At 39.7% G+C, this 21,725-nt stretch overlaps 2 protein-coding genes across 3 annotated transcripts in view; both read right to left on the bottom strand.

The window, feature by feature from the left end:
- LOC121373318 overlaps positions 1-3,145 on the bottom strand; it is a 62,430-nt gene extending 59,285 nt beyond the window's left edge. For both annotated transcript variants that reach the window (XM_041499884.1, XM_041499885.1), the window contains exon 1: positions 2,907-3,145. The gene's annotated coding sequence lies outside the window, so the exon portion shown is untranslated. The remainder of the gene's footprint in view (positions 1-2,906) is intronic.
- Positions 3,146-14,530: 11,385 nt separating this feature from the next.
- LOC121373689 (death domain-containing protein 1-like) overlaps positions 14,531-21,725 on the bottom strand; it is a 60,249-nt gene continuing 53,054 nt past the window's right edge. Inside the window, exons 13-16 of the mRNA XM_041500417.1 lie at positions 21,551-21,664; positions 20,765-21,185; positions 19,357-19,620; positions 14,531-17,512 (exon numbers count right to left, since the gene is read on the bottom strand). Coding sequence (XP_041356351.1) covers positions 17,405-17,512; positions 19,357-19,620; positions 20,765-21,185; positions 21,551-21,664 — 907 coding nt within the window. The 3' untranslated portion in view covers positions 14,531-17,404. The remainder of the gene's footprint in view (positions 17,513-19,356; positions 19,621-20,764; positions 21,186-21,550; positions 21,665-21,725) is intronic.

Here is a 21,725-nt window from a genome sequence, read left to right as displayed (position 1 = left end):
CGAAGCACAGTAAATATTATAGCTGGTGGTGGTGGTGGTGGTGGTGGTGGTGTGTGTGTGTGTGTGTGTGTGTGTGTTTGTGTGTGTGTTTTATTTGCATGAAGGAATGGTTTATTTAACGACGCACATTTTATTTGCGTCGGATTTTATTTGCATGACGTCAGTATTATATTTGTGTCCCGAGTTAATTTGCTTAAAATCTGGTTTTTGAGGTTATGTAAGAAATAGAATAATATATTCGTGCCCGTCAGATACCATTTACATTACAAATCTTTGTTTAAAAACTTATCAAACTCGCTTTCACTCATTAGATACATTTTAAAACAGCTCGTTGTGAGATAAATGGTATCTAACGGTCACTCATGTATTATTCTCTATGTATAAGCCATCTGATGATACTTAAAGCGCTGATGGTTTAAATGGATTAATAATTATTTTTCTATTTACGTCGTGTAATGTTTCCTTTTGATGTTTCTGTTTAAATAAATCAACAACAGGAGTCATAATCTAGGTTATTTTTAACTCCAACAATAAGAATTATGATTATGAAACAAAACTCTTGGCTATAGTAGGCCCTAATGTTATTCGGATGTGTGTGAACAGAACCTCGGTGGCGTCGTAGTTAGGCCATCGGTCTACAGGCTGGTAGCTACTGGGTTCGGATCCCAGTCGAGGCATGGGATTTTTAATCCAGATACCGACTCCAAACCCTGAGCGAGTGCTCCGCAAGGCTCAGTGGGTAGGTGTAAACTACTTGAACCGACCAGTGATCCATAACTGGTTCAACAAAGGCCATGGTTTGTGCTGTCCTTCCTGTGGGAAACGCAAATAAAAGATCCCACCGAGGCCGGTCCCCAGTGTCAGAATGACCATATGTTTGATGATAAGATAAAAATTCAATGTGCTCTACTGGCGTCGTTAAATAAAACAAACTTTACTTTACACACGTCTCTCCCCGAATACTTAATTATAAGACACACACTAAACACAGAAAATCCATTTAGGGGAGCTCCAATGACATGAGGCGGACTGGCACGGGAACTTTGGGGGAGATTAGGAGGGGTATCGTAAAAAAAAAAAAAAAAAAAAAAAAAAAAATATATATATATATATATATATTTTTTTTAATATATAATAATATTATAACTGTCGCTAAATTTAGGAGGGGGGGGGCACGGGCCCCTGCCATCGACCCCCACTCCCCACCCCTAGATCCGACTCTGTATATAGTTGTCATAATGAACCCGTTAAGACGCCTGTAATACCTGTATCGATGCACTCGGTAAATTCCGTATTTTATTTTCGTTGTCAATCGGAAACCCTGATCTCTTTACTTAGATTTGACTGGTTTTCTTAAACCGAATTCAAAGATTTCACAAAAGGGAGGGACTGACATTAAATAATAGCGAGCGGGACATTGTTCTGAGATAAATTGCACGCTTGACGTATAGTCGATCGATCCCCGTCAGTGGGTTCATTGGGCTTTCTCGTTCCAACCAGTGCAACGTCACTGCCAGTGACTGGCATATCAAAGGTTGTGGTACACTCATGTCACCTTAGTCTGCGTGGTACAAAAGTCTGCGCATGTTAATTAATTACGTTACAGTACGTCTTGAAACAAGTGTTGAGGTATGTTTGTAAACAAACAAACAACATTAATTTAATTCATAAAACAATGATTAAAACAACAATATTCTTGATTGTGAATATATGTATAAAACAGATAGATGACAATCTGACTGAACAAAAACTGAATTAATGCACTAAAAGTATACTCTTGGCAGCCTCTATCAACGTGTTTTTGTATCACCTGTGAACACGTCGTGTCTGTCAACGTTGTAATGATCAACCTTGTATATCAAGTTACACAAGTTTACATAGAAGCTTCAATACATACCATATTGTAATTTATGAATCCATAAATGAAATAAATGTTTTATTTTTATCTGTTAACGTAAACATCTAAGCATACTTTGAATTTCCTTCCGAGTGACACAATGCAATATGGCTGCACAGACTTTGAAGTTTGCACTGACAGCATGGCCAATTTTTAGCTATGGTCTGTTTCAAAATTATCATTGATTGTCCTATATGTCTAACAAACACTATTTGTGCTCATTTACACAGATAATAACAGACAACGTTTGTTGGATAATGATCAAAATTTTTGACATCGGCTTTTTTAATATTGTCATTTTGTGTTGTCCATACTAAGGAACATGGAACACCATTTATATTTATCTCATTTGCATAAATCTAAATTTTTCTGAAACAGACTATAACAGAAAGTGTTATTTGTTAAGAACTTACAAAAAGTCAGATTCATTATTTGTTACTGTTTCTGTAAATATTAGCGACAGAAGTGGTGTGTTGTTTTAATGTTTGCTGCGCAGACTTATGTGCCTTCATGCAGGCCAGTAAATGCGCTCATTACTTGAGGTTAAAAAACATTAAAATTAAAATAACTTTCAGTAGTAACACGTTTATTGTTCCATTGTACTGTGGCGGTGAAACAAATATTTTTAAAGAAAGATTTTAACTTTAAAATATAATACAAATGCATAGGTGCGCAGACTTATAGGTGCCACCAGTGTACGGCCAGTTTGGTGCGATGTTCTTATTTCTCAATTATCTATTTATCGTTTATATAGTAAGGATCGAACTTTTTGTGAAAATATATCAAAGTTACCAATAAATACAACCATTTCATTTATGTATAAATAATACTTAAATCTATGTCGAGTGCCTGCCGCCCTCCCCCCCAAAAAAAAACCCCAACAAAAACAAAAAAACCCAAAAAAGAAGAAAAAAGAAACAGAACCCCACTTCGAACATCGTTTCTACGAGCCGTGCTTTTTGACATATATTATTAATTTAACAGCTCTTGATATTTTCGTTCCACCTACCTTACGTCTCGGAGGGAGAGCACGAACTGTCACAATCAAACTATACGGATGTGAGATATACACACTACATGACACGTCAAAACTGCAGCAGAAATTCACAACTGGAGAAATGTGTTGACATCACAACAAACTTATGACGTCACCGGATGCTGAACAGCGACTTAGCAGGGATAATGACGTCAGGCCGGCCTCGGTGGCGCAGTGGTTAGGCCATCGGACTACAGGCTGGTAGGTACAGGGTTCGCAGCCCGCTACCGGTTCCAACCCAGATCGAGTTCTTAAGGGCTCATTGGGTAGGTATAAGGCCACTATACCCTCTTCTCTCTCACTAAACATTAAACAACTAACCCACTGTCCTGGACAGACAGCCCAGATAGCTGAGGTGTGTGCCCAGGACAGCATGCTTGAACCTTAATTGGATATAAGCATGAAAATAAGTTGACATGAAAAGAAATGAATGACGTCATTGTGTTTGACGTGACTAGTCAGGAAAAGAAAGGAATAACAAATCAGGCACGGCAGAAGCAAGTAGACATGGGGGGGGGGGGGGGGGGGGGGGGATAAGCGCTGACTGAGATCGAGGACGCAAAGAAAATTTTCTAATTGTTCAGTGGTATGCTGAAGAGTAAAACTAGATGTCCTGAGATGCAATTTCCTGCATTCTACAACTAAAATTAATCTCTGCCTTAAGATTTACAAGCAATAATATTGTTTTATTTATAATTATTGGGGAACGAGAGCCCCCACCCCCGGTACGCGTTGCTACCATAGATCGCTGTCGTTGCCATATCGTTCGCCATGGTGCTAAAACGTCCATTGGTAGAAGATCACATTTATTTGTGAATCTTCAGCTGAGATTTATGCATGTCAGCCTCTGACATCCTAAATGCCCACCTATGCTTTAAAAATAAAGACAAAAGCTTTCAAAGATACAGGTATTTTTAGTCTCAAGGCAATTACAAAAAGGGTCATAATTCTAAACAGCAGTGTATCTACGGAAAATAGCGCCTATGGCAAGCATTGTAACATGTTTATTATTTAGACTAATAATTATGATAATAACACAGCGTCATTTACGAATGAATGTTAAATGAAGTAACAACAGAAATCTCAAGCTGGTGATGTAGTTTCTTGTATTGTACTTTCCAAACATGAACGTAATTAATAAGTTAACAACATGGTGATACACATAATATACAAGTCAGAGCTCTTGGGTGAATGACACACAGGTCTCCCGATAGAGTTGACATTGCTTATGCTACAAAACTGTCTCTCGGATCTTCCAGTAGTTTGTGCTTTGTGAGAGAACTTCAAGGCGTGTGAACAGTATCTGTTCTCCCCGAGTCTGTCTTTCATGGTCAGGTCAGGTCAGGTCAGGTCATAGGGTTTTATGTGCACATTCAGAACAAGCTGTTGTAGCGCAGGCCTGTCGTGGGCACAAGAGCCGGCCTTGGCCGGCCCCTTTGTCCAAGACAGGAAAGGTGGGGAGGGGAGGAGGGGGGGGGAGGAGGGACCGCCTGCACTGGCAGGTGCAAGGGAGCACCAGCAGTCCGATTGAATCGGTAGCAGGCGGGTGGTGGTGGTGGTGGTGCTATGGAATTTTGAGTGGAGCCATTTTAAAGCCAAAGAGAAAATGGTGCGCAGTTTTTGTTGAGTAATTTTGGCGCAATTTTGAACGGTCGGTCGAAAGGTAAATGATTGAGCTAGTATAGGTTTTGAATCGAGTGTAGCTCGTTAGTGAGTCGAGAGTAGCTCGTTACTTATCGACCTTTATGATGCTGGTTGTCTCCCTAGGTTGTCCGTAGGGTCCTGATAAGGACCTGACCTCTTCTGGTCGTGGCATGACAACCCCGAGGAGACTCGTGCAATTGTGTAGACACTGGCAGGCAAGGCGATTTGTTCCGGAGTGGTCGAAGCGCTGATGTGTGTTTGGTCTTCAGTTTCCTCCTCAGTGACACCAAGTACATTTCCCAGCAGCAAGTATTTGGGGATTGGGTAGGGGCGGCCGATATTCTTTTGTTCGGCCTCCCCCGGGTGCATTGCAATTGTGTACTCGGAACCGGTATTCTTTTGTCCGGTTCCTTATTAGAGCACGTGCTGGGCCATTAAAATGTGGGGCGGATGCATTGTTATCATTAGTCAATGCATCCTGTGTGCTGTTGCGGTGAGCATGTTGTCTGTGTGTAATCCTAGTTTGGTGTTTAGGTTGTACCTATTGTCTTACGTCCCTATTCTAATGTTTCCAACGGTCATCATGACCACCCCCCCCCCTGCGTAGTTTTGTTAACACAATGGCGGGGGGTGGGGGGTGTGGGGGGAAATTAGTCTATTCTAAATATCTAATTTGAAGGGCGAGCCCTTGTAGTGTATGTATTGGTTAAGAAAGCCTAGTGCTTAACATATTTATTTTACCAGTCAATGAAAGAGAGAGAGAAAGGAGAGAAAGATAGTTAGCTTATTAGTAATGAATAGTCACATAACTGTCAGCCACTCCAGCGTACTATTAATTTTGTTTCCCGCCCCCGCAAAAGATTAATGAAATAATTATATCTATATGTTGGTAACTGTATACTAAGGGGTTTGTTGGGCTTGCGCCCTTATACTATATTGGTCTTACTTGGTCAATCTTCTGTTTTCTGTTTTCCAGTTGTCCTTCTGTGCCCTAAGTGACTTACCGTGTCTGCTAATTTTATTCATCATTAATAAAGTGCATGGTGCGATTACATGAAATGTGCGATATATACATGTGGTTATTCTGGGTCGTGGTTGGCTGGCTTGGACCATTAGGCGAGCTGTAAAAAGAGAGGTTGATAATTAGTGATCCTATCCTGTTTGATATATTGGCTTTGGTTGGATGGTTAGCGCCTTATTCAATTGATTTGCTGCGATCCCATTTGGGAGTGCTATGTACCAATTTGCAAAAACTCGATTTTTAGAGTAGATTCATAACATAGTATATTTACATTCGGAAGTTCGCTACCTCCCCACCTTTGGCCACTTGCAGTAGAGTGCATCGGGTCCGAGTTCCAAATTGGTTGCAGCTCTTATGTAAGGGCTTACAAGCGAGTGGTTTTGAACAATCCCTATGAATAATCAATTAACACTGTATTGGTTCTTATTTCACCTATTGACCTTTGGCCCTAGGTTGGAAAGCATCGAGTAGAGTTCGAATTGGTAGCAGTTCCTTCTTAGGGGCGTACTAGTGAATGGTTATGAGTGCCTATTATTGGCTTATTTTATAGTTTTGGTTTGGTGGACTGGACCAATTTGCCAAACCCGATTTTAGAATAAAATCATAACATAGTATATGTACATTAATCTATTCGGAAGTTCGCTACCTCCCCACCTTTGGCCACTTGCAGTAGAGTGCATCGGGTCCGAGTTCCAAATTGGTTGCAGCTCTTATGTAAGGGCTTACAAGCGAGTGGTTTTGAACAATCCTTATGAATAATCTATTAACACTGTATTGGTTCTTATTTCCCCTATTCACCTTTGGCCCCTAGGTTGGAAAGCATCGAGTAGAGTTCGAATTGGTAGCAGTTCCTTCTTAGGGGCGTACTAGTGAATGGTTATGAGTGCCTATTATTGGTTTATTTTATAGTTTTGGTTTGGTGGACTGGACGAATAGATAAACTGCTTTGAAGGTTTTATGTTTTAGATGTTTATCCGGGTTTAGTAGGAAGTTAGGCGTTATTTGTTTATTATGGTTGGCTTCGGTTATTGACTCTATCATTAGTTTTCTTTGTGTGGTATGTAGCGTGCAATCTAGGAGATAGTGTTTCATATCTTCCCGGGTGCCACAATCACATTCTGGGTTTAGTTTGGTAAATGAGCAGCTATTGAGTTGTGAAGATTTACCTAGGCGTACTTTAGTGATTAGTTTATCCACAAAGGTGTTTTTGTATTTAGGTCTTATTGAGTTGACTAGTGGCTTGATGTTATAGTGCCATGTATTATTTGTAAGGTCCCAGTTTGCTTGCCATTGATTTATGTAGTGTTTTTTTTGCTTTTGACATTAGCTCTGTTATTCCTAGTGGTAGTGCGGTAATCGTACTGGTGATTGAGAGTGCTGTTTTTGCTCCATAGTCGGCTACTTCGTTACCAATTATTCCTACATGAGCTGGGACCCATTCGAATACTACTGTTAGGTTAAGTTGGTTTAATTCGTGGAGTTTATTGTGGATAGCTGCTAAGATGTCTGGCCTAGTAGATTTATTAGTTTGAAGAGATTGGATTGAGCTAAGGCTATCTGAGAAGATAACACTTTTAGGATATTGTTTATTTCTGATCCAGATTAGTGCCTCGTAGATGGCTGTCAGTTCTGCTGTGTAGACCGATAGGTTGTCTGACAGCCTGGCATATTTAACAAGTTTGGAGTGTTTAGATATCTTTTCTTCTACTATTGTGAAGCCAACCCTACCATTATCTGGGTTTTTTTTAGCCATCCGTGTATATATGGATGTGCTCCGGGTAATTTTCGTTGGCTGCGGCTTCAAACAGGACTTTTTTAAAAGGTGGAAATGGTGTTTCGTCTGTGGCTTTTTAAATTAGATATGGAGTGTGGCACTCCATAGGCTGATTAATATGATATAGAGCCACTGGTATGTTATCAATTCCTACCTCTATTTCTAGTTTATTAGCCCTAGTGGCAAATGAGTCATTGAGTTTTTTGTTTTTATTAAATTCTAGTCCTGGTTTAGTTATTATAGGAGTAAGTTCCTGAACTGGGTGGTCTAACTTAAGCGAGCGGATTTTGAGGTGGTAATTAAGATGTTGAATATTGCGGCGGTATTTAAGTGGCATGATGTTAAATTCTACTTCTAAGCTTTGGCCGCTAGTATTACGTGGAACTTTAGCTATTGTTCTTAGTGCTTGGTTTTGGATAACATCTAATTTTTGCAGTAATTTTGGGTCGGCGCAGCTGTAGGCTTGGGCTCCATAATCTATCCTGGAGAGTAAACATGCTTTGTAAACCATAAGCATTGCTTCCGTTTGCGCCCCCCAACTGGTGCCTGAGATTGCTCTTAGTAGGTTTAGTGTATTTTTAGATTGTCTGATTATATTATTTATATGGTCACTAAAGGTTAGTTTTGAGTCGAATGTGACTCCTAGGAATTAAATTTTTTTGACTCTTGGGATTGGTTTATTATTTGAAGTTATTTGGTGATTATCGGCTGAGTTGACTTTATTGAATAGCATACAGACTGTTTTGGTTTCTGATAGTTTGATGCCCCAGTCCTGGGCCCATTTATTTAATTTATTCATATCGTTTTGCATTAGGCTAAATAGATTTTTGGTTGTTCTGCCTGTGCGCCAAATGGCGCAGTCATCAGCGAAGAGTGCTGTATTTAGTGGAGTGGTTGATTTAATTTTACTTTTAGCATCGAGTGCTTTAGTTATGTCGTTGATAAATGTATTGAATAAGGTTGGTGATAGGACCGAGCCTTGTGGGATACCATTTATTATTTCGGGTTTTTGTGAGTAGTGTCCGTTTACTCTTGACTCGTGTATAAAGTTATTGATGAAGTTGAACATATTGCCTTTAATACCGTTAGTTTTTAGTTTATTGAGTAGACCCTGGCGCCATACCATATCAAATGCTTTTTCTATATCTATAAAGATTGCTAGTACTTTACTGGACTTGCGGAAGGCGTCATTTATGCTATTTTGGAGTCTAACTATCTGATCTATTGTTGAGTGTTTAGTTCTAAATCCGCTTTGTACATTTGTGATTAGTTTATTTTCTAGTAAGTAGTTATTTAGTCTTTTATTGATTATGGTTTCTAGCGTTTTGCACATGTGCGATGTGAGTGTTATCGGTCTATAACTTCCCGGGAGGGAGTGGTCCTTTCCCGCCTTTGGGAGGCTGAAACACTCTGCATGCTTCCATGCTGTGGGCATTTGGCCTTCTTCCCAGATTCTGTTATAGAGCGATAACACTACCTCTAGGGTTACATCTGGCATATGTTTTAGTAGAGTATAGCTGATTTGATCTGGCCCTGTGACGGTGCTTTTTTTTTGCTTTAATGGCCGCTTTTAGTTCTATTAATGTTAGTGGTTTATTAAATTCTAGATTATCCGTGTTAGGTTGTTTATCCATCATAGTATCATTTGTTGGTAAGTTGTTATCTTTCTTAAGCTTATCAAAGAATTTTTTAGGGAAGTTTTTGTTGCTGCTGTTTTTACTAAATGTTTGACTTAGGAGATCTGCTTTTTATTTATTTGTGGTAACTATTTTATTTTTTTGCAGGACTGTAGCGATCGTGCGTTGTCCTTGTATAGCTTGAACCTTTTTCCACATTTCCCTAATTGATGTTCTGTTATTAATTTCCCCACAGAATGTCTGCCAGCTGGTCTGTTTAGCTTCAATGATTAGTTTGCCTATTTCGTTTTTTGCTATTTTATATTTAGTGTGGTATTCTGGTTTACCAGTTTTTTTAAAGAGTTTTCGCATCCTGTTTCTGAAGCCGCATTTTGTTTTAATTTCGTCCGTCCACCAACTGACAGGTGAATTTTTTGTTGGTTGTTTGGTTTTGGGTATATTATTTTCCGCTATTTTAATTATTTCGTTGGTAATTTTAGTGGTCGCTTCATCGATATCTATATTAGTTTCTAGTTTGATTTGGCTACATTCGCTTGTAAAGCCTGCCCAGTTGGCTTTACTAAATTTGAATTTTGGTAAGAATTTTTCTTGTTCGATATATTCTATATTACTTTTGTAATTGGTTAGTATGGGTAGGTGGTCACTATTTAGTGTATCAAGTACCTCCCATTGGGCGTTTGCCCCTATATTATTAGAGGTTATGGTAAGATCCATGGCAGATGAGGTTGCTAGTTGGTCGTGGTAGTAGGTGGAGCTGCCATCGCTGAGACATACTAGGTTGTTTATGTTAATGAAATCTTCTAGTATGTCTCCTTGTGTGTCGGAGTGCTGACCTCCCCACAGTGGGCAATGGCTGTTGAAGTCTCCTACTAGGATTAGGTTATTATTTGGTTTAATAAGTTTATTGTAGTCGTTTATAGTTAGCTGTTTATGGGCTGCTCCCGGTGGGCTATATACATTGATGACGTCTATAGGCATCTTTTTATTTAATACCGTAAGTCCTAGGACTTCCAGATTGGTATTTAAGGCTTCGTATTTAATTTCGCTATGTGGGATGGTACTTTTAATGAGTGTGGCTAATCCACCTCTAGTGCTATTTTCTCTATTTTTATAGTAAGTTGTATAGCCTGGCATTTTAAATTTTTTGGTTGTTATTTTATTATTACTTTTTTTGGAGCCAGTTCCTAGCCAAGTTTCTTGATCTGGCTTGGTGTTATTGGTGCTAATGAATTGAATGAGTTCGGCACCATGTCCCATTGAGTGGAGGCCTTTAGCGTTCCAATGGAGAACGCTAAGGCCTTTACTTATAGATTTATTTTTATTAATATGGGTGTGTGGAGACTTGTCTCCCATATTGTAGTCCCGTAATTGATTAGTTTATTTAATATATATTTATTATTATTTTCTATTTTTAGTTTACTAGTTGACTTTTTTTTTTTTTTTTTTTTTTTACTTTTTTAGTTGTTAAGTTTATTTTTAATGTTATTCATTTCAACTACCAGTATTTCAATTAGTGTTTTTAGCTCGGTTATCTGGGTTTGTTCATTTGTTTTTACTTTGGCCGCATAGGTTATATTGGTTGTAACTGGTTTTGGTGTTGGGTAGCTTGTTATTAGTTGTTTTGGTTGCTCTCTCCTATTATTTAGCTGTCTAAGCGCACGTTGATAGTGGTGGCATGTGTCATCGTGGGCCATGTGCCTGCTTAGACAGTTCGGACATTGGATGGGTCGGGTGCATTGCGAATTGCGGGAGCTCCTGGGGTGCTTTTGGCCGCACCTGTAGCAGGTGGGCTGCTCCTTATGGTGTTTACATTTATTGGCGCCATAGCCCCATTGCTGGCAGTGGTGACATTTAGAAGGTTTTATTTCGTATGGTAGAAGTTGGTATTGGCGGCTTTGGATGAAAATATATTTGCTTTTGTTTGTTTTCGCTGTGATAAGCACGTATCCGTTGGTCCATGTTGTGACGTCGGTAATATCGAGTTGCGGGTTGTTGAATTGTAGGCGGTTTAGAGATGGTTTCATGGGCTGAAAGGGGGTATAGTTTAATTAGCCATTTAGTAGCTGGGTTGGGGTATTGGTGGTTATGGGTATCCCGAGGGGTGGTTGATGGGGCGGTTGGGCTGTTGTGTTTTTCTGATGGGTGGGGTTTTCTTTGTTGGTATGGGGTGGGGAGGGGGGTGCAGGGTGGGGTGAGGAACTGGTGGGACTTGCTGGGGTTTGGTTGGGGGCAGTAGTGGGTGGGTGGGAGAGGGTGGAGGTTGGGTTTGGGGCTGGGGTGGTGGAGGGAGTAGAGTCGTTGGTGGTGATGGAAGGGAGGGGATTAGGGGTGGATATTTGGGGGGGGTGATAGGGGTGGCAGTGAGAGCAGGGTAGGTGGTGGTATCGGAGGGGGTGGGGTTTTGGATGGTAATGGTGGCAGGGGCAGGGGTGAGCGACGGTGGGGGTGTGGCCTTAGAGAAGGAGATTGATAGTAGCGAGGGTATGGCTTTGTTGGTATGGGTGGGAGGGTTATTATCTGCTTTTTTGGTGGTAGCTCCAGTTGGTTTATTGGTTTTAGACTTTGTTACTGGTTTAGACGTTTTGGGTTGATTTACTTTCAGGAAGTTGCTGGCATTTTTTCCGTTTTTGGTCGGAGTTTTAATTTTTTGTTTAGTTATTCATTGTTGCCCTTGTGGGTAAGTAGTTTTTTTGGACGGGTCGAGAGTCGGTTCGCCGTGGCTTGCTGGTTCGTTTTTTTGACAGCTGTCATGGCGGACGCGGTAGCTTCAATCCCGTATTTGTTGGTTTGATTAGTGTTGGCCGGTACGGTAACATCCATCATGTCCGCTGTGGTTTCACTGATGGTGTTTGGGTTCTCCTGCTGTATGAAGTTTAGTTTTTTTTGGCAGTTTTTGTTCGGCGTTCCTCTGTTGAGGTCGGTTTTGAGTAACTCGTGGATTTTTTTTGCTTCAGTTTCTGTTTGATAGTGAAGCTTGAGACTTACTGACCTTCGTTCTACCTCTTTATTTTTGTTGCATAAGGCGACTGGCAGTACTTGGAGGTTGTCATGTTTGCCCTGATTTGGGTTTGTTTTTAGTTCAATTATTTGGCCTAATTCTATACGGTTATTCTCGTCCCCTTTGATGAAGGTATCTCCGTTTATTAAACGCGTGTCTTTCATGGGTAACTTATCCTTATTTATAAGACGCATACTAAGCACGTATCTATGTAATATACAGTTGTCAAGGTGTACCCGTTCAGACGCCTGCAATACCCGTATGCAATATATTTAATTAGTGCTTGACACTAATTGGTTTGATTGGCATGTCTCTAAGTGGATACTATGGCAGACATCAGATTACCAATTAACTCATTCTAATTAATGCACATGTAAAAATAAAGATATAATCCGTATTGTTATAAAGTTGAAGTTTAGCACTGTGACAATAATCAAAGACAGATCATACATCTGAAGAAAATTCTTTGTTTCACTATCCGAGGATGACTTGTATAACTTTAATATATAGAAACTGCTCAGTGGCGTCTCCCTTCAAGTGGCGCCCAGGGCATGTGCCATACCTGCCATACCCTAGGTACGCGCACTGATTATAAAGCGGACTAATTTTAAATAGGGTATGTTGACTTAAATTATTGTGTTAATTCCAAAATGTGTCCCAAAACTGCATGATTTTAGGTGCATATTTGACAATACAAACCACACCCAAGCGGCAGTTTGCGGATATGACGCATATATTTATGGAAACTTTGCTCATCACACCTTACAAAAATACTTATTTGAATAAAGGTTTAGCTATTAAAATTTCCACAAAAGTAGCTTGTTTGTAAATTACCCAAACTGATCTCGCCCCACTTTTGTCACAAGTAGGCTAAAACCCGGTGTACTAGCCCAAAATACCCCCCCCCCCCCCCGCGCCAAACTATACCCGGGGTTAAAGTGGGCTAGCCTGTTTTATACCCCTGGGTATAAACTGGACTAGCCCCGGAATATACCCCGGGGTATAAAACAGGCTAGCCCAGAATATACATCTCTAGTCAAAATTATTTATTTATTTATTTTGTATACAGGTTAGTAATAAAAAATGTGGATTAGGGTTAGGGTTAGGGGTATAAAACAAGCTAGCCCACTTTAACCCAGGGTGTAGTTTGGCGGAGGGTATATTTTGGACTGTTACACCGGTGCATGAATACCGAGTCTAATTACAACCAAACAATTTGCATTTCTGGTGAAAATACCGGCCTCGGTGGCGTCGTGGTTAGGCCATCGGTCTACAGGTTGGTAGGTAATGGGTTCGGATCCCAGTCGAGACATGGGGATTTTTTAATCCAGATACCGACTCCAAACCCTGAGTGAGTGCTTCGCAAGGCTCAATGGGTAGGTGTAAACCACTTGCACCGACCAGTGATCCATAACTGGTTCAACAAAGGCCATGGTTTGTGCTATCCTGCCTATGGGAAGCGCAAATAAAAGATCCCATGCTGCTAATCGGAAAGAGTAGCCCATGTAGTGGCGACAGCGGGTTTTCTCTCACAATCTGTGTGGTCCTTAACCATATGTCTGACGCCATATAACCGTAAATAAAATGTATTGAGTGCGTCGTTAAATAAAACATTTCTTTCTTTCTTTCCTGGCGAAAAACCAAATGTAATTTTTGTTTTAAATTACTCCTTGTCTATCACTAAGCTTGAGAATTTATTTTATATTGCAAATCGTTAGCTTCATACTTGCCAACTTTGGAAAGTGAAAAGAGGGACATGCTAATTGATGGTCACGAAGTGGCCCAAAACGACTTGAGAGGAGTGGCGGAGGCATCCCTCCCCCCCCCCCCCCCCCGAAAGTATCTTTTTTGAAAATTAGATGCTCTGAGTATGCTGCCATTTTAAAAATGTTATCGACTAACGGAAACTTTTTAAAGATTATAATTACATATCAAATATATTTTTCTGCATACAATATTAGTAGCTGTATATTAAACGTGTTCCTGATCGTTCTAAAAATTATAATAGCTTAAATTTCATTTTATTTCTTAAAATATTTTTTGTTCGTACGTACGAAATTATTTAAAGACAAAATCCAGTTTGGGCTTCTTTCAAATATTAAGACGACCAGAAACACATTGAATAAACAGACATTGATATTGTAAACAAGAAAATATATTTAATATGTAAATTTAATCCTAGAACTCAGGAATGTCCCTTTAACAAGTGTTATAAAAAATAACGAATAATGTTCTCACCAAATGGTGTGTAAGAAACTCTAATAATTAAGAGAAGGTCTTTGAAAATATATCGTGGTACACTACTACATATAGCAATTCAGGTTCCTGTATCGCAATATATCGTACATAATACGAACATTCTGGGAGTACCCATCATTAACTACGTCACACCAATTTTAGGTACAGCTTATTGTACGCTTTGTAAAGCTATTTGGAATGAACAGAAACAAGTTGATTATCCTATCGGACGTTGCTAAAACAATAATAAAATAAATAAATAAATAAATAAATAAACAAAATGAGTTCTCCCGGTGATCATTTATTGATCCGCTCTTAAATATTCAGTGGAACAATAGAATATATATCATACATGCATGAATGTATACATCATACAACAAATTATTAATAATAATAATAATAATAATAATAATAATAATAATAATATAACTATGGCAAGTTGCATAGTTCTAACAGAGATATTAAACATGAACAAAAATATATTATATTATTACATAATAATATTATTTAATATTGTATATATTATTATATTCTTGCTAGCATAGCAGCGTTTTTTTGTCTGGAAAAGCATGCATTGCAGAGAAAAGGTGGACAGTTTGTTTTACGTCTTCCTTATCGTCCATGATCCCTCCCCATTGGCAATTGCGTCCCCTCATTCGCAGTGGTACCAAGAACCAATGAACCACACCTGGTCAAAGGCCGTGGTATGTGCTTTCCTGTCTGTGAGAAAGTGCATATAAAAGATCCCTTGCTGCACTGGGAGAAATGTAGCAGCTTTCCTCCTACAACTATGTATCAGAATTACCAAATGCTTAATATCCAATAGCAGATGATTAATAAATGATGTGCTCTAGTGGTGTCGTTAAACAAAAAAACTTTTTTATATAGCAAAGACAACTTTCATGATTCGACTTTTTGACCTCGTTTGTACCCACAACGTCAGGGTGCGTGACATATATGGTTGCAAACGAATCGCTACGTATTTTTACATGTATTAAAACTAATATTGTGGGTAAAATGATGAAAATACACTGTGAAATGTGTTCAGGCAAGCTCATATTGTCTGAATTTCTCTATTGTTTTTGCCCGAATTTGAAGATTTTCTCCTGGATTTTCTTTCTTTCTTTGAAGGGGGTGGGGGTGGGGGTGGGGGTGGGGGTGGTATTCCGTGGCATTACAAACACCAAGATGACTATAAACACTTCGGTCGTATAGAAAATTAATGAATAATAAAATGTAAATAATGTCTGAAATCAAATATAAACAATAGCTTCATCAGTGAAAAGTACGCCGTAGTGTTTAAAAACGAGAATCTGTCATTTTAAGAAAATATATTGTTTGCTGGTAGGTTAATCCACCGTCTACTTTTAGCATCGAAAGTTGCCAACAACTGGAATGTTCCCTGCCTCCCCCCCACCCCCCCCACCCCCCCACACACAACCGAATCCTATGATTTTAATTACTACACTTTCAAAATAGTCCATATTTGTAGTAGTTTGTTTGACTAAGACAAAATGACTTGATGAAGAAGTTTATTTCAAAATATACAGGTTAAATACATGAAAATACGAACTTAATTATAATACATGAAAGTGTTAGCATAATTTTGTTAACCGCTACACACGTGCATCTCCTCGCACATCGCATACTCGTTTTAATACCCGCATCTATCACTGATTAATACGGATGTTAAGAAAATAAATTAACACATTTTAGTACAATATTTATACATCTCAAATATCACAGACAGTTGTTAAATATAAATAATTATTATCAAGGCCGTACCCAGCGTATCCTGGGGAAGGGGCGGAGATAGAGGCAGAGACAGAGGAAGGGAGATTTGGTGGGGGGTTTTTGTTTCGTTTTTTGTTTTATTTTGTTTTTATCCAGAAAACGGGTAAAAATACATTTTTAATTTTAAAATGCATTTTTTTTTCCATTTGGAGAAGAACATGTTGTGATTCTTTTCAAAAACATATTTGTACTCCCCTCTCCCCAGGGACCCCCCCACCAAATGTTTTGTTAGGCTAGGAACGGCCCCGACTACATCATAAACATATTAGAAATAATACAACAGTAAGTGAGTAATGGGTATACGTGATAATGTCAATGTTAGGATCGTGTATCTCATTCAAATGTTTACATAATACAGTTCGCAAAAGGTTGCAATTTTAATGTACGTACATACATAGAACATACATAGTAGGATCGACATATGAAGTTGGTTATACATTGTATATACATATAATAGGATGAGAAAACGCCCAAATGTTTGGGCCTTACTAGGAAGGGAGAGCACTCCACCCCGCCCCGTTCCTATGGGCCTGTTGTAGTAAAGCTATCAATGTAATTATGAAATAAGATCACAATGCTTAAATGTCTGTCTCCCACTCTCGCTGTCTGTCTCCCACACTCACACACACACACTCTCTCTCTCTCTCTCTCTCTCTCTCTCTCTCTCTCTCTCTCTCTCTCTCTCTCTCTCTCTCTCTCTCTCTCTCTCTCTCTCTCCCGCCCAAAAGTTCAGAAAGTAGAATACATATGCCGCAATGACTCGGATAATGTTTGTGTTACTCCGTCCGTTAAAGCGTTTTATTTATTGTATTTTAATATCAATGGACGGAATGGACCTATGAATAGGCATATAAATCTATAAGGAGTAAAGTTAATATTCATATAAAAAAATATTAAAAACGTTTAAACCTATACCAACTAAAATTTTTTTTTTTTTAGAAATGATCATCACATTTCATAGGATCAGTTTTATTTGACAATGGAAGTATGAAGACAACTGATGGAACAGCCAACATAGAGTCTCGGTGTACTGCATTATCGACTACTTCAATAGCAATGCAGCTAAGGCTGTTGTAACATTTTGTCTTCACCCCTGTATTTAAAATGATATTAATCTATCTAATTTGATTGCAATTTGTTAAGAAACTTGTTTATGTACACCGACATTTTTAGTAAAAAAAAAATAAAAAAATAAAAAATAATTTAGTTGGAATGGGTTTAAAAGTCAGTAATATGTTTTAATTATTAATCTAAGATATTAACTTTATCCATCATAGAGTTATGTGCCAATTTGTCGGTTCCCTTTTCACGGAAACGGTCTATAAACGCCCTGGGCGCTGCCTTGCATGTATCCGGGCGGTGTTTTCACCGACTGCCTATCTTCTGTTTGCGGAAGTCCGATTCCCGTATTCGAACCTGCTCTGCTAGATCTTTCCGTCCACTCCGGGTAAGCGCCGCGGACAGAATGCCCACCTGTCAGAAACGAAACCAGTAGAGTTAAACAGAAAAAACACATAATACCTGGTCGTCCTTACAACACTGTTAGTTAAAGTCAAACTACTAAACACAGAAAAAAAAGAAAAAAAAAGATTTTTTTTTTTTTATTTAACGACGCACTCAACACATTTTATTTACGGTTATATGGCGTCAGACATATGGTTAAAGACTACACAGATATTGAGAGCGGAAACCCACTTTTGCCACTTCATGGGCTACTCTTTTCCATTAGTAGCAAGGGATATTTTATATTCACCATCCCACAAATAAGTTAGTACATATTACGGCCTTTGATATTCCAGTCGTAGTGCACTGGCTGGGACGAGAAATAGCCCAATGAGCCCACCGATGAGGATCGACCACAGACCGACAGCGCATCGAGTGAGCACTTTACCATTGGGCTACGTCCCGCCCCCAGATATTACGATATTAGAAAATAAAGATTTAGTCTGCTACAACTGTTAACAAAACAAATATACACACAGATATTCTACAGAAGAAAGTGTATTTAATATATAACTTCAGTTGACTCAAGAAAGTTTCTTCTCTTTTTTTTAAATACATTTTTCGGGTTGCATGACTCGAAGCTCTATAATGTGCTCTAGTGGTGTCGTTGACAAAACTATCTTTTAAAAACAAAATCCGTACTGACCTCCCTTGCTGTATTAGAAAAACTGTAGCAGGTTTCCTCTGATGACTACAAGTCAGAATGACCAAACGTTTGACATTTAATAGCCGATGATTAATAAATCAATGTGATCTAGTGATGTCGTTAAACAAAATAAACTTTAATATGTCAGAACTACCAAATGTTTGACATCCAATAGCCGAAGATTCATAAATCAATGTGATCTAGTGATGTCGTTAAACAAAAGAAACTTTAATATGTCCGAACTACCAAATGTTTGACATCCAATAGCCGAAGATTCATAAATCAATGTGATCTAGTGATGTCGTTAAACAAAAGAAACTTTAATATGTCAGAACTACCAAATGTTCGACATCCAATAGCCGAAGATTCATAAATCAATGTGATCTAGTGATGTCGTTAAACAAAAGAAACTTTAATATGTCAGAACTACCAAATGTTTGACATCCAATAGCCGAAGATTCATAAATCAATGTGATCTAGTGATGTCGTTAAACAAAACAAACTTTTCTGAGTTTTTTAAATCCGTACTTACCTCCCTTGTTGCATTAGGAAAAATGAAGCCGGTTTTGTCTGTAAGACTATTTGTCTGAATTACCAAATGTTCGACATCCAATAGTCGATGATTCATTGATCAATGTGATCTAGTAATGTCGTTAAACAAAAGAAACTTTAATATGTCAGAATTACCAAATGTTCGACATCCAACAGCCGATGATTCATTGATCAATGTGATCTAGTGATGTCGTTAAACAAAAGAAACTTTAATATGTCAGAATTACCAAATGTTCGACATCCAACAGCCGATGATTCATTGATCAATGTGATCTAGTGATGTCGTTAAACAAAAGAAACTTTAATATGTCAGAATTACCAAATGTTCGACATCCAACAGCCGATGATTCATTGATCAATGTGATCTAGTGATGTCGTTAAACAAAAGAAACTTTAATATGTCAGAATTACCAAATGTTCGACATCCAACAGCCGATGATTCATTGATCAATGTGATCTAGTGATGTCGTTAAACAAAAGAAACTTTAATATGTCAGAATTACCAAATGTTCGACATCCAACAGCCGATGATTCATTGATCAATGTGATCTAGTGATGTCGTTAGAAGAAAACAAAAACAAAAACAAAAACCTACACTTTTTTAATCTGTACTGACCTTGTCGGCGGATTTTGGCGCCCTTTTCAGCCACGTCATCAACATGTCGTATTTAGCCTCGACCTCGTTCTTCTCGTTGAGTTGTATATTACGCTGTATGGCCTGGAGCCGCACGCGATGCACGTTCAGGTAGTGCGCCACGCGCCGCCACTCGTCGCCCAGCTCGTTCGCCAGCTCGTGCATGTAATCCTCCGTGACCGGGTCACGTGTGTTGTGGATCGTGATCGGCGCTTTCTCCGGGGCGGAGCTCGGCTCAATGTGATACTGAAAGTGAAACCAAAGGAAGATTCGTGTGACAATACCTCAGCATAGGCGTACGGGCTCCCAATTTGGGATGAGATGCGGTGGTTAGGTCAGGCTGATTGTTTGCCTGAATTAAACAGTTAAAAGTTTGTTTTGTTTTTAACGACACCACTAGGGCACACTGATTTGGTAACATTTGGTAATTTTGACGTATAATCTTAGAAAGGAAACCCGCTAAATTTTTCCATTAGTAGCAAGGGATCTTTGATATGCACCATCCCATATACAGGATAGCACATACTACGGTCTTTGATATACCAGCTGTGGTGCACTTGCTGGAGCGAGAAATAGCCCACCGACGGGGATCAATCGTAAACCGACCGCGCATTAAGCGAGTGAGGAGGTCAGGCTGATTTTTGTCTGAATTCAACTAAAATGTGGATAACAACGTTTCTTCATATTTGCAATCAATCAATCAATCAATCAATCAATCAGACAATAATGAAACATTTGACGAGTGCTTACATCCACAGAAGGTTCAAGCACGACTGTCTTGGGTCATCCTCCGAGATTTCCCGGTGTGTGTGTCCAAGACGGGGGGATGGTAGGGGTAATAAGGCTTTGGAATTTACAATTTGAATTAGAAGAGAGAATATTTTTATTATTGCATCGTAATAACAAAATTTACAACTATTTTTTGCGTGAGTCTATGAATCATATTTGCATTACTACCAATCAGCTATAGAGGATTCCAAACGAATCACTATGCATGGTGGAAAGGTGTCATGCCAGTTGGCCACCTTGACTATCCCGCCCCCTCCCCCAACATACACACATCTACACACCCGTCTCCTGCGCCTTTATACCTCACATTGGAGTACTTTTGATAGTGTGTTTTTTGTTTTTGTGGGTGTTTTTTTTTTACGTCGGACCCAGTCCCTATAAACAATCTTGTATCCGCCCCTGCCTACCTTTGGTATGCTGATCAGCAAGTGTCAGAGGAAGCTGAATGTACCTCTGAGCCTCTACATTTAAAAAGTTTCCACCCAATATCTCAACGCACCCCCGCAAATATGGCTGGCTACGGGCCACTGTTGATAGCTGGGTTTTTTCAGGTCGAAGAGAGTCCCTATAAACAATCTTGTATCTCCCACCCCCTGCCTACCTTTGGTATGCTGAGCAGCAAGTCACAGAGGAAGTCTCGCCGCACTTGCGGCTCGGGCGCCACGTCATCCTCCTTCCGGGTCAGTGACATCACTTCCGCCACCTCGACGGTGTATCGCCGGAAGACGCCGACCACGCCTCTGAACATGGGAAAGTTCTTTTGGAGGTATTTATCCAGCTCCGTGACCGTGAAGTAGACGTGCGGGGTCAGGTTCGAGTGGAAGTGCAGCTCCAGGGGGGAGTCGTCTGCCTTCCTTATATTGCCCCGGAAGTTCATCTCGATTGTCTCCCCTTCTGAGAGCGCGAGCACTTGGCTGACGCCCGGCCCGTCCTCGTAGCCCTCCTCACTCAGCTGTTTGACCGTCCGCTCCACGCGCGACACAGGAACCATGTACAGGGCCGCCTCGAACGGGTCGTCAGTCCTGTTAGAATTAGAAAAAAGAAAAGAAAGAAATGTTTTATTTAACGACGCACTCAACACATTTTATTTACGGTTATATAGCGTCCGACATATGGTTATGGACCACACAGATATTAAGAGAGGAAACCCGCTGTCGCCACTTCATGGGCTACTCTTTTCAATTAGCAGCAAGGTATCTTTTATATGCACCATCCCACAGACAGGGTAGTACATACCACGGCCTTTGATATACCAGTCGTAGTGCACTGGTTGTAACGAGAAATAGCCCAATGGGCCCACCGACGGGGATCGATCCCACACCGACCGCGCATCGAGCGAACGCTGTACCACTGGTCTACGTCCCGCCCCTATTAAATACAGACTTACTTCTGTTTAAGGATGACTTGTGCGTATCTCTTGGACAGGTGGTCGGTCAGTGATGACGCCAGTGACATCGCCATATCGTCGTTCACATTGGTCCGAGTTCGAATCACCATAAACCTGCAAACGCAAATTAAACTTTGTTTTGTTTAACGATACCACTAGAGCACATGGATGTGAA

Source organism: Gigantopelta aegis, chromosome 5 (genome assembly GCF_016097555.1).
Source record: "Gigantopelta aegis isolate Gae_Host chromosome 5, Gae_host_genome, whole genome shotgun sequence".
Lineage (NCBI taxonomy): Eukaryota > Metazoa > Mollusca > Gastropoda > Neomphalida > Peltospiridae > Gigantopelta > Gigantopelta aegis.
Note: the sequence above shows the minus strand (reverse complement) of the source record. Positions and strands in the feature narration are given on the sequence as shown.